A 14,059-nucleotide genomic window follows, 5' to 3' on the forward strand; every position below is an offset into this window, starting at 1 on the left:
CTGTTCTGACCGAGTAGTGATATCAGGGCTCTTTCAGCCTCACCCACCCCACAGGGTGTCTGTTGTGGGGAGAGGAATGGGAAGGCGACTGTAAGCCGCTTTGAGCCTCCTTCAGGTAGGGAAAAGCGGCATATAAGAACCAACTCTTCTTCTTCTCCACCGGCAGTCAAAAAAGAATGCTGGCTGAACTTCACACACCCTTTCCGCCCTCCCCCCTCTGAGCTTCCCCAATCAAGTGCAGAATACTTTCTGTTTCAAGTTGGGGGAAAGCAATGAGGAAGGCCCAGACTCAAATCAATCTGATTTCAGCAGGATCAACCATGGAAAAAGCAAAGTAAGTGCAGAATCAGCTCAGGTCACCCTGAGCAGCATACCAAGTAACTACTATTTAACAACATGTAATATCATGTTTACATCATTATCACATCAAATTGTGGGAAGCTCTACCACAGCGGATGAGGGTCGGATGGAACGTACCTGAACACAATACCTGCTAGGAAGTAAAAGATTCCAAGTGTGTCCATGACATTCCACATGTCTGAAAAGTATTTACTACCATTCACGTACCACTAATGGAAAAAGAAGAAGAGAAAACCATCAGAAGAAATTCGACAACATGTAGCCCATTGAGTGAACAATACTATAGACTCAGTCTTATTTACAATTTATAATTAAAACTGCTGGCTGGGGAATTTTAGAATCATGGAGTTGGAAGGGTCCTCCAGGGTCACCTAGTCCAACCCTTTGTGCAATGTGGGAAACTCACAACTACACAATGAAGAACTGAGGGGGAATGTATGTTTTCCCCAAATTAAATCTCACTGTATTGAATGGGGTCTTATTCCCAAATAAATGTGCATAGGATTGCAGGCCTTAATCATATTTGTTTTATGCTCCCCTTATCAGGATCAGCATCCTATGTATTTCAGATGGATTTTAGCTTCTATAAAACACACTAAGCAATGTATACGTTTATTCTAGTATCTAAGATCGCCTAGCTTCAACCTCTGTACCATATAAATAAAACGGGAATGGGGTCGTGGGAGGATTTGGGACTCATTGCCTAACTGCCTATCAGGCTTTCCCATCCCTGATTGGCTGTCCATCTAAGAAATGGCCAGTCAGGTAGGATGTCCCACCCCTGGCTGCATCCCTCTAACTTCTTCCATGTGGAAGAAGTGCCAGCCTGTGGTAAGCTAGGAAACCAGCGGGAGCTGGGAGGGAGGGGGAGGGCCTGGGACTGCGGGGCAGGTGGGGGAAAGAGAGCCCCCACCAGCACTCGCCCCTGCCCTGAGCAGCCACAACCAGAGCCTCACCAGGCCTTGGAGGGCTGCCTGGGATGGGGGGGGGAGTCCCTGACAGCACTCCCCCCACACCGAAAAAGCCTGCCACAGCATCTCTAGGCCTCGGCAGACCTGCCTGGGTGGGAGAGCAAAGGCTAGTGCCCGTTGTATTTATAATTACAATGGACTTTTTTGCTAGTTCCTAGATAAATTACAATAAATTGATAAATACACTTACCATGTATTTCTGTCCACATTGTACGTTGCTTATTTCAGGCCACTACAAACCTATTTCATCAACAGTGTTCCATATATTTGACCACACTACACTTTAGCTTACGGCTACTTTTAAATTTCTACTCAGCTCATTTATTTCTCAGTGCTGAGGCAAGCCCAAGGTCACCCAGCTGGCTGCATGTGAGGAAGTGCAGAATCGAACCCGGCTCACCAGATTAGAAGTCCACACTCCTAACCCACTACTACACCAACCTGGCTCTGAAGATGGCAGCCACAATTACTGGTGAAACGTCAGGAACCAAAACTACCAGATCACGGCCACACTGCCCGGAAAATCCACAACAACAAAGTCACCCAGCTGGCTGCATGTGGAGGAGCAGGGAATCTCCCTAGGTTAGAGCCATCTGCTCTTAACCACTACACCAAGTGGCACTGTTCTTGGGACCATTTGGGCTTTCCCTTTTTAAAAAGAGATTCCCCACAACTGCTATGCGATTGCAAGAAACATGTTAAAACATGTGAAAATGTACAAAAACATGTATTTGTCTCCCAGAAAGTATATTGCAGACCCGGAAAAGATGCAGAAGTGGACAGCCAAAATGATCAAAGGGCTTTCCCTACACGAAAAGCTTAAGGAATCCAGCACTTTTTAAATTTAGAGAAAGGGGGAAAGATGAGACAGGTTTGTAAATTATGCATCGGATGCAGAAAGTAAACAGCGAGAACTTTTTCTCCCTCTGCATCCAATGAGTCTGATGGGCAGAACAGATCAAATTCATTTCTTCTGTACTCAAAGGACAGCTAAATTGTGGAACAGTTAAAAGTTATAAATAAAACTTGTGGAACTTACTGCCACAGGATGTGTTGATGGGTAATAAAAATGACAATGAGGCAGATTCATGGAGGAGAGGACCACTTATAGCTATTAAATGGAACCTTTATGTTCAGAGGCAGTAATCCGGTGAATATTCATTCTGAGTGACAACAACGCAAGTAATCTGGGCTTCCAGCACCCTGTTGTAGGCCTTCCAGAGGACTCTGGCTGGCCACTCTGAGAAACAGGATGCTGGACTAGATTCTGGACAGTATCAGTTATTTTTCCAGGCTGGAGCATACGGATGCCATGGAAATTTTACCAGCTGCAGATCTTGCTTCATTAATAAAGTCACAGCCCTTGACCCAATTAACTGGGCTCTCTTCCTTGGGTCTACATGCAACTGGCTCTTAATCAGGAATTTGGAGCCAGTGACAAACCTCACCGAAACTGGGACATCATAGAAGTGATGGTATTTTTTCGCCGACGATGGCGTATTTCACTGAAGATCCACACCCAAATGGGTGTGTGTGTGTATCCTATGACAAAGAAATAATTCCAGACAATTTAGTGCAGTGGTGTTCAACCTGGGGGTTGGGACCCCTTTGGGGGTCGAACGACCCTTTCACAGGGCAAGCAGCTTGACTGGGGCACCATCTATACAACAGCCTTGCGGGGTAGATCGAGAGAGAGCGTTCGTCCATCTGGAGCAGCAGAAAAGAGCGAGATCGGCATGGTGGGACAAGAGGCAGAACTGAACTGAGAAACCCCGGGGGGGAAAACAATTTATATACAATCATGAACAATGGATCTTCATGCCATTGGTCAGTTTCGGTTTAATTTCTGTGAAAGAACCCTTGCATAATTTTACGGTTGGGGGTCACCACAACATGCGGAACTGTATTAAAGGGTCGTGGCATTAGGAAGGTTGAGAACTACTGCTTTAGCGGGAAACGAACAGCCATTAAAATGGGTTCAGACTCCACAAGAGCAGGGCGAGTTTATTTATGCAGCACCTGAAATACATGCTCCAGGCCCCATTCTTTCAGAGGCCCTGCGTGATGCCTCTTGTCCCATGGATCAGGGTTCTAGCCTCTCTCCTTCCCCCAGTCGCCTGTTTTAGGACACTTGGGGTGAAACCGCTTTCCACTGTGAGGGCCCGCTCCGCTTCCAATATGGCTGCTCCTGCTGTAACTGGACCCTGCTAGGGCCCTGGGAATCCTTAAACTGGCTCTGGTGCTACGGGCCCTACGAATCCTTAAACCGTTCCTGCAGAGGAGTCTCCGCCTCTTCCCAGTACTGGCATAATCTCCTGGAAACAAAACATTTTTTTGATTTCCAAGCACTCCCTACTTGTCTCACTTCATCACAAAACAGGATGAAGATCAGCACATAGAGGACCAGCTCCAGCAGGGTGGGCTCCTTCTGGAAATCCATGAGCAGGACGTAGGCAAAGAGGAGGAGGAAGGCAATGTAGAAGATGACATTCCACGAGAAGACCACAAAGGGCGACATGAAGAACGAGGCGTAGTATAAGAACAGCTGTTTGCTCCTCTCCGCTGGCTTTTTCCTACACAGTCAGGGAAGCAGAATTATAAGAACCATTTCTAAAACAAATACTCTGCAATGGCAGTTTTGTTTTGTTTCTTAATTATACGGTCAAATAAAGAATAAGAGTTGGGTTTTATACCCTGCTTTTCACTACCCAGGGTTTCAAAGCGCTTTACAATCATCTTTCCTTCCTCTCCTCACAACAGGCACCCTGTGAGGTGGGTGGGGCTTAGAGAGCTCTGACAGAATTGTGAGAACAGCTCCAACAGGACTGTGACTAGCCCAGGACCACCCAGCTGCCTGTATGTGGAGGAGCAGGGAATCAACCCCGGCTTGCATTAATTACAGCATTGGCTGTTTTATTTTCCTTCAGTAGTCATATTGTTCCTTTGTCATCCAGTGTCCCATCTGACACTCCAGCCAGTTTTCTGCTCCTGACATATTTGAAGAAATGCTTATTGTTTGTCTGAACATTTCAGTAAACTTTATAGAATTGTAATCATTGTAAAAATAATCATACAAAAATCATATACAAACTGAAGAACATGGAAAATTGAACCTTTATAATTAACAAGTGACAAGAAATTACCTTGCAAAAAATGGGGGGTGGCAACCAAGATTACATACAAACGAAAATAAATAAAGTGAAATTAAATTTAACAATTAAACTACTGACAACAGGGAATTCTCTTGGAGTAAGAAGCCATGAGGACCAAGGCAACCATTGACGCAACCAACTGGCAGCTGGCTTGTTTTGCTAGATACTTTTTCAAGGTGCCAGAATCTTCAAACTTAATCTAATGTGATAGTAAAATGCCTGTTTCATACTCAATGCATATAGTTACAAAGCCTTCGAAACCCGCAAATTAAGGGAGTATTTATCCATCCATGCCTGAGAAATTCAAGCAGAAAAACCTCAAGGTAAAGAGTTCCTTACTAAAAGCCATGCTGGGGTTGATATTTTTTACAATGATTAATGTCATCTTTCTATTTTCTCATATATATATATAATATAATTTCAATATTTTTGGAAACATCAGCTCTTTTGATGGGTGCCTCTTTCTTTGTTCGGCTTGATTTTGCACAAACACACACACACACTTAAAACAAAACAGTAAAAGCAGTTCAGAAATTATCTTGAAAAAAAAGAAAAGAAATCCAGCTAATTGAAAATAATTTACCTGAAGGAAATGAATCCACAGCCGATTAAAGGGAAAAGGAAAAGACACAGGATGATCTTCCAGTTTTTAGTGTCCCTGGAGATCTCTCCGTACCACTGCTTCGAAAGAAAGTTCTGAAAACACACATATCCACAAATTCAACCACTGGACTGTGGTCAGTGGATCTGACCCAGACATTCCCCTACTCAGGAGCAGTAGAATATTAGCTGGCATTCAGAGAAAGCTTTCTGAAGGCTAAGTGACCTTTCTGTGGATCAAGCTCACTAAACAATTTTGGTTCTGCCCAGCTGTGAGACTTCCAGGTCACCTCATGTAAGCTGTTCTGAGCCCACAAAGTACAGGATAACACCAAACTCAGAATGTCTTGATTGATTAACAGTATATAGATGAGCTATAATTCCAAGGGATCCCCAGGTCCTACCTGGAGGCTGGCATCCCTACATACCTTTGCACACTGCATATATTTGTGAAACAACATTTCTAAAGAAAAGTATGTATGATCTTTGTTAATGGGTGACGGGAGTACACGTCACTGGAAATCTACCTTAGAAAAGGCATTTCCTCCTATGCCTGAAAAGGGAAGGAAAGCTTTCTATAAGATGGCATCTGCTTCCTGCACATTTTGTACGTGCATAAGTTTCTTAAAAATGAAAAGTATAATTATAATAATAACATTCCTGACTGGACTGTAAAGCCATCTTTTAAATAGATCAAACAGTTTCCAATCGGCTATTAGGCCTAAAGCATCTTTTCTCGGCTTTCTTACCATTGAGAAACCCCTGAAACATCCTTCAGGCTTCGAGAAACCCCAGAAGTGGCGCAATCATGCAGAATATGGCTGGGAAGCAGAGCTGTGGACTGACCCAACCAGGGCTCTTCCTCTTCCCATTCCCACCCCCTCCAAGCCCATCATTGACCATTGAAAGGGGGAGGTCAACATGACCATATATGGTCATAAGGTAAAGGTAAAGGTATCCCCTGTGCAAGCACCGAGTCATGTTTGACCCTTGGGGTGACGCCCTCCAGCGTTTTCATAGCAGACTCAATGCGGGGTGGTTTGCCAGGGTCTTCCCCAGTCATGACCGTTTACCCCCCAGCAAGCTGGGTACTCATTTTACCAACCTCGGAAGGATGGAAGGCTGAGTCGACCTTGAGCCGGCTGCTGGGATTGAACTCCCAGCCTCATGGGCAAAGCTGTCAGACGGCTGCCTTACCACTCTGCGCCACAAGAGGCTCATCATATATGGTCATATCTCCCAATAAATGTTTAACAAATTTAAAAATATATTTAAAAATTTTTTTTAACTCCCACCCATTTGGGAAACCCTTCACAAAACCCTGGTTGAGAAAACCTGCTGTAAAAGTTCAGGGCACGAATATAATACAAACATCCATGAAAATTGGAGAAGGGAGACCATTTGCTAGCATCGTTCAAAATCATCCAGCATCCCAGCAAGTCACAGAATCACAGAATCATAGAATCATAGAGTTGGAAGGGGCCATACAGGCCATCTAGTCCAACCCCCTGCTCAAGGCAGGATCAGCCAAAAGCATCCTAAAGCATCCAAGAAAAGTGTGTATCCAGCCTTTGCTTGAAGACTGCCAGTGAGGGGGAACTCACCACCTCCTTAGGCAGCCTGTTCCACTGCTGAATAGTCGCGGAATATGGAGAACACTTTGTCTATTGAGACAAGGCTCTCTTCTCCAAGCTGCCTCAAGGGAACGTTTTTGCTCTTCCCCGTAGTAGAGAGCTCTGCTTATTCCCACAGCTTTTGGGAACCTTTCCAGAATGGCTCCCTGAACCAGAAAGACGCAGGGCGCCATGAAGGGTCCATTCTGTGCCCTTGCAATCTGCAAGTCACGGTGGTAGGACAGAACCTTTAATAGGGTCTATTCGGTTGTGCTGAGATTTCTTTTCCACCCTGTCTTTGGAAACTCAGGGGATTACAGAATTGTGAAATATATACAATATAAATTCAAAAGAACTGAGGCTTTTGAACTCTGGTGCTGGAGAAGACTCTTGCGAGTCCCTTGGACTGCAAGGCGAACAAACCGGTCAGTCCTAGAGGAGATCAGCCCTGACTGCTCCTTAGAAGGCCAGATCCTGAAGATGAAACTGAAATACTTTGGCCACCTCATGAGAAGGAAGGACTCCCTGGAGAAGAGCCTAATGCTGGGAGCGATCGAGGGCAAAAGAAGAAGGGGACGACAGAGAATGAGGTGGCTGGATGGAGTCCCTGAAGCAGTCGGTGCAAACTTAAATGGACTCCGGGGAATGGTGGAGGACAGGAAGGCCTGGAGGATCATTGTCCATGGGGTCGCGATGGGTCAGCCACGACTTCACACCTAACAACAACAAAATTAGTCGTAAATTAGTAAACAGCATCATGGTTTCTTTCTAGAATACCCAATCGGTCCTTGGGAATTATCCGATCTTTGTTATGATGCTGCATGTTTGTGGACCTCTTCATGATCCTCCGTCTCTGATATTCAAACGCATACATGATTCACAAGGGAATTATTTGAATACAAAAAGGACAGAAACTGATGCAGAGTGCGCAAGCAGAAAATGGAACACTGAAATGAGAGTAGACGGATAAAGAAATGTTAAAGGTGGAGGTTTCTCAAGGGTCCATACTAGGATGGCCAGCTCTAGGTTGAGAAATACCTGGAGATTTTGGGGGTGGAATCTGGTAGGAGTAGGTGTGAATTTAAATGGACTCCGGGGAATGGTAGAGGACAGGAAGGCCTGGAGGATCATTGTCCATGGGGTCGCGATGGGTCGGACACGACTTCGCAACTAACAGCAACAACATAAAAATATAAAATTCCAACACACAATAAACTTTAAATGAATCAAACTAAATTCAACAGCTACACTTTAAAACATTAAAATGCCAAGTTAAGTATTCAGTGTTAAAATATTAAGATTGTCTGTAGAGTATTCTCTAATGGGCGTGGGAGGGACTCATATAGAAGATTTCAGTCAACCTGGCAGAGTTGAATAAAGAGGCCAGTGGTTTCTGATCCTAGGCCTGGCGGAACTGCTCTCATTGATCAGGGTGCTGATCTCATTTGGTAGAACATTCCACCAGGCTGGGGCCAGAGCTGAAAAAGCCAGTTTGGTCTCTTTTTGGCCAGGGACCCTGAGTAGATTTTTCTCACTAGATCAGGCTTTCTCAACCAAGTTTTATGAAACCCTGGGATTTCTTGATAACCCTAGAAGGGTTTCCTGAATGGGTGGGATTATATTATATTAATTTTAATTAATAAATATTATTAATTTAATAATATTTTAATAAATAAATTATATTAATTTTTAATATATGTATGTATGTATGTGTGTATATATATATATATATATAATTTGTTATATATATATATATATATATATAATTTGTTATATATATATATATATATAATTTGTTATATATATATATATATAATTTGTTATATATATATATATAATTTGTTATACATTTATCATGACATGACCATATATGGTCCTGTCAGCCCCCCTCCCAAAACGGCCAGTGACGGGCCTGGAGGGGGAGAAGGGCCTTATGCTTCCCAACCACTATAATTCCACTTCTGGGGTTTCTTGAAACCTGAAGCATGTTTCAGGGGTTTCTCAATGGCAGAAAAGTTGATCAGAATCTCCTATTATATTAATTTTAATTAATAAATATTATTAATTTAATAATATTTTAATAAATAAATTATATTAATTTTTAATATATGTATGTATGTATGTATGTATGTATGTATGTATGTATGTGTATATATATATATATATAATTTGTTATATATATATATATAATTTGTTATATATATATATATAATTTGTTATACATTTATCATGACATGACCATATATGGTCCTGTCAGCCCCCCTCCCAAAACGGCCAGTGACGGGCCTGGAGGGGGAGAAGGGCCTTATGCTTCCCAACCACTATAATTCCACTTCTGGGGTTTCTTGAAACCTGAAGCATGTTTCAGGGGTTTCTCAATGGCAGAAAAGTTGATCAGAATCTCCTATGGGAGACATATCTGGCAGATATGAAGGTCCCAGACCACCAGCTATAGATTGGAAAATTCCTGGAGAGGGACCTGAGTGGGGCATAATGCCATAGGGGCCATTTTCTCCAGGGTATCCCTACTCTGTAGACTGGGGATTAGCTGTAATTCTGGCACATCTCCAGTCCCCACATGGAGATAGAAAAGTCATTTTCTTTGGAACAACTAGAAATGGAGAGGCAGCATGGTTAACTTTCTTCCCCCATACCAGGCACACAAAATTTCTGCTCCTTGCCTCCTGCCACTTCTTTTCTCCTACCAAATACAACTTGTCAGTTACTGGTCATCTCCTGACCAAGAAGATCAGTTTCCTTGGAGAAAATGGCTGCTTTGGAAGGGGGACTCCATAATATTATACTCCATTGAGGTCCCTCCCACGCCTAAATCCCGCCTATTCCTGGCTCCACCCCCAAATTTTCCAGGTAATTCCCAACCCTGAGCTGGCAACCCTATTAAGAGGCCTAATCAGGCTACCATAAAAAGGTAAAGGTATCCCCTGTGCAAGCACCGAGTCATGTCTGACCCTTGGGGTGACGCCCTCTAGCGTTTTCATGGCAGACTCAATACGGGGTGGTTTGCCAGTGCCTTCCCCAGTCACTACCGTTTACCCCCCAGCAAGCTGGGTACTCATTTTACCGACCTCGGAAGGATGGAAGGCTGAGTCAACCTTGAGCCGGCTGCTGGGATTGAACTCCCAGCCTCATGGGCAAAGCTTTCAGACGGCTGCCTTACCACTCTGCGCCACAAGAGGCTCCTCAGGCTACCATAGGCTTTCTCAATTGGGGTTTTGTGCAACCCTAGAGTTTCTTGAAGCCTCTGGAAGGGAGTTAATTAATTTTGTATACATATTTTAAATGTGTTAAATATTTATCAGGTGATATGCCCATATGTGGTCATGTTGACCTGCCCCCTCTCCCAAATGTGGACTTGGAAGAAAAAAGGAAATCACGAGGCACAATGATACTGTAGTCTTCTCTATGTTTATAAGTGAAAAGGTTATAAAGTCTAAATGGTCAAACATAAAGAGTCAACCAAAACGGGATCCTAGGTTAAGTGACCCGCTTTCTGTTTTATCTTTATCAGTGGTTGCTCTTCCAATATACTGTCATAGTAGTAGTTGGTATCACATTGGCAAAATGCTCATAATCATCTGGGGATTTCATAAAGTGCCCCTCCCCTAAATGGCCAATACTGGGCCTGAAGGGGGAGGGAAGGGGAGGGAAGGGGAGGGGCCCTGTGTGGGCATGTGTACACCTCTGCTTCCCAGCCATATTCTGTACGATTATGATTTCAAGGGTTTCCCAATGGTAAAGACGTTGAGAAAGGCTGGGCTACCTTGACATGTTTCATTTGGGCCTTGTCCTCTCTAATCTTCCTGGAACATTCCTGGAATGGATACTCTAACACAACTATGAGGTTTGCAGCCCACTATTCACTTCTTAAAACAGTAAGTAGAGGGAATATTGATCCAATGTCACTGAATAAAATCTACCCATTTTGGTTACCTGCCTTTCCCTCTGCTGCTTTACCTGGACTCCGGGCTGGGCAATGAACTGCTGGTCTTTCGCCTCCACGGCAAGTTCCAGACAATTGCTGCCACCCCAAGCCTCGCAAGAATAGATAAGCAGTTGTTCAGCCAGATCTTCATCACTGCTGTAGCATTCTGTGAACAGCTCTTTAAAAAACAACAAGAACCATACAGAAAGTAAATCCCCAAATCTCTTAACTTCCAATTCTGGCAGGAAAGAAAAACTGTTTTCATTATTTGCATATCCATATGTACACGTTTTTTTGGTCCCTGAGCAAAAAACTACAACCATGTCCCCTTTTACTTTTGGTACAGTTAGAGTTGCCAGCTCCAGTTTGGGAAAAACCTGGAGACTTTGGGGTTGGGCCTATGGAGGGCGGGGTTTGAGGAGGGTTGGGACTTCAATGGGACATAATGCCATCCAGTCCACCTTCTAAGTGGCCATTTTCTCTCGCAGAACTGAGCTCTGTTGCCTGGAGATGAGCTTGAATTCCAGGGGGTCCCCAGGTCCCACCTGGAGTTTGGCATCTCTAGTACTGTTCCTTCCTCCTCTAGCCATATCTGATACCAACTGGCTCCTCTGCTTTGTCTCTACCTTTTCTATTTTAGCCACTCTCTTTTCAATTTCTAGGGGCACTTCCGCACATTGAAAAAATTGCATTACGCCAGCAAAATGGCATGCTAAATATTATCGTGCTTCCAGCCATTCCTCAACTTCTCGCTGTCTCGCTCCCGTCTGCCAGCTTTTCGCGTTCCTTACACTTCATACTGCTGCTGGAAATGGCAGAAGAGAGCAACGCACTTTACATGCGACTCTCTTCCGCATGTCAATCAATCCTGGCAACCAATCCCCTTTCTCCAACCAATCCCGTTTCTCCATGCCCACTATTTTTTTTAATTCAATACTTCTCCGTTGAAATGCCTATGCATCTAATCATAGATGCATAGTGCTTTTTGAGTGCCACCCCTTATGGAATCACGAGTCTTGATACTTAAAAAAAAATCTCATCCCTGATTTTTTTTTTGGGGGGGGAGTTTAGAGACGTATGCTTTGTGTAACAACTTTGGGGGAAAATAATTTTTGGCTTTGCCTACATGCTTCTATGCCTATTTGTTGCTCCAGGCAGTTCGCTTAAAAAAAATCCCGTCCCCTAGTATTGAATATGAAGCTAGATGTTAAAATTAAATCTCGATCAGCCACACAGTCCTCTATGTGCATTTGCATTCTATCTCCTGTGGGCTTTGAGCCTCCTGCAGTGGAACTTACCCACAGCTCTGGTCTCATACTCATTTGCCAGTTCCTCTGATTCCCTGGCAGCGTTGATATCATTCTTCACTTTAGCCAGGCTCTTCAGGAGCTTGCTTGCCCCCAGCGCTGCCAAAGTGCAGCCCCTCGTCTGCAAAGATTCAGAACGGCCAGGTTACAAACACCCTTGCCAGCAAGCCACCGTCACCACAATATCGTCTTCCAGGAAGATCGATCCATCTCCCAAAACAACGCTGCAGATGCATAATTTAAAAGTGCTACGTTCTCTGGGGCCTTGTCTGAGAAACCGTACAGGAGAACAGTTCTACTTTATTGCACAATGCCTGGAATCTTAAAGGACCGCCAAACATCTGGCTGAAGTTCCAGCATCCCAGGGACTTGGTCCCTGACACTGCATTACAATCAGGTTTAGAGGTTTGCATAGGAAATTCACACAGAGTAGGGACACACAGCGTTCCGGAGAGCCTGCAAAACAGCACTCTTCCACTGGGCATTTGGTTGAGGTCAGGGCTGCACTTCAATCATGCATCTGGGCCCCACTGCCTATCCCCACTCAGGCGGTTTCTGCTGGACAATTAACCCACTTTCCAAGCCAGGCCCTTCTGAAATACATCTCAGCTTGTTCGCCTGGCTTGTTCGGATGTCACATTTAGGATGAAGCAAGATAGTAGGATTTTGGTATCTGGTTTTACCTGAATTTTAGAATTTTATTTAGATTCATATGTGCATTTGTATTTTTATATTCTTTTTATTGTTGTACACCGCCCCGAAACCATTTTCGGAGAGGGGCTGTTTAGAAATGTCATGAATCTGCGAGCTATTACAACCGTTAGGATTGGGGTTCCCATTAGCCCAGCGAATAGCAAGAGACCTCAAGGTGATTGTGGCCCTTTACCCACCCAAGTTCACTTGAACGCAGGGTGAAAACTGGGGCCAAACAGGGGTTGGGGGAGGGGAGGGGTGCAATTGACCTGGGAAGAAATATTAAAAAGCAAAGTAAAGCCTCATTTACTTCAGGAACTACTGACCATAGAGTTCCTGGTGATTCCTAGAGCTATCAAGAAGTAACAAGGTTAGCTCTAGGAATCACCATGAACTCTATGGTTTGGATTTCCTGTGAGTGAGTCAATATTACACAGGAGCTTTTTCTCATCCATAGTTCTTGTGCTTTTGAGGGGGAAAGTGGCAATTCCCACACATCTACACATTTCCATAGCTAAAATAGCATCTATTTTTCACTTGGGAAAGCTTTTGGACAAGTTTATTCGCATTCAACCATGACAAAGCAAAAGGTTAAGTCAGGGCTCCCACCATCTGTCAGACATAAAAGTCCAACATGAGTTGCCTGTTGTCCTCAGTTGCCGCCTGTAAATCAGGGCTGGCTTTGCACTGCGAAAGGGCTTCCATTGTTCCCCTGGTGCCATTTTTGCAGCCTGAAACATTCCTGGAGGTTGCAATGCTTGGTCTGTTGAGGAAGCCCAGAGAACATTCTGGACAATTTCAAATTGGGGAAATGGTGTAGGAGGGAAGGCTGAAGCCCCCCGCGCCATATTCCCACTCCAAATCAGGTCCTGTATATGCAAGGACTGAGGAGGAACTGCTACTCATCTCTGACCGTCACATCGGATACCGCGTGAGGACCCCAGACCCATCCTGCGCACTCCCTACTATGGGAATCGTTAAATAATGGCATGCTGAAAACAAGACACACCTGCTCCCAAATCACTTTGGAGAGTTCCTTTTTGTTCTGAAGAACTGCCCAAATAAAGAGAGCCTGCAGGGGGTGCCTTGGAATTGGAGAGGCTTCCTGGAAAGACATCAAGCAAGCAAGAAGAAAGCCACGATTACCAAACAGAGTCATCAGTTACTAACTCGACTCTCAAACTTATTTTGTTTTACTTGGCACAGAATACAACTGAAAGCTCCGTTCACGCACTGCCTAAACATGCTCACACCTTACATAAAGGGTAAAGGTATCCCCTGTGCAAGCACCGGGTCATGTCTGTCCCTTGGGGTGACGCCCTCTAGCGTTTTCATGGCAGACTCAATACGGGGTGGTTTGCCAGTGCCTTCCCCAGTCATTACCGTTGACCCCCCAGCAAGCTGGGTACTCATTTTACCG

At 44.3% G+C, this 14,059-nt stretch overlaps 1 protein-coding gene across 1 annotated transcript in view; it reads right to left on the bottom strand.

Annotated features, from left to right (window-relative positions):
• The window catches only part of TRPM8 (transient receptor potential cation channel subfamily M member 8), a 72,445-nt gene that overhangs the window by 21,436 nt on the left and 36,950 nt on the right, over positions 1 to 14,059 (bottom strand). The window contains exons 13-18 of the mRNA XM_077313480.1: positions 13,649 to 13,744; positions 11,938 to 12,067; positions 10,672 to 10,817; positions 5,067 to 5,179; positions 3,697 to 3,904; positions 478 to 569 (exon numbers count right to left, since the gene is read on the bottom strand). Coding sequence (XP_077169595.1) covers positions 478 to 569; positions 3,697 to 3,904; positions 5,067 to 5,179; positions 10,672 to 10,817; positions 11,938 to 12,067; positions 13,649 to 13,744 — 785 coding nt within the window. The remainder of the gene's footprint in view (positions 1 to 477; positions 570 to 3,696; positions 3,905 to 5,066; positions 5,180 to 10,671; positions 10,818 to 11,937; positions 12,068 to 13,648; positions 13,745 to 14,059) is intronic.

This window comes from Paroedura picta, chromosome 1 (assembly GCF_049243985.1).
Source record: "Paroedura picta isolate Pp20150507F chromosome 1, Ppicta_v3.0, whole genome shotgun sequence".
NCBI classification, from domain to species: domain Eukaryota; kingdom Metazoa; phylum Chordata; class Lepidosauria; order Squamata; family Gekkonidae; genus Paroedura; species Paroedura picta.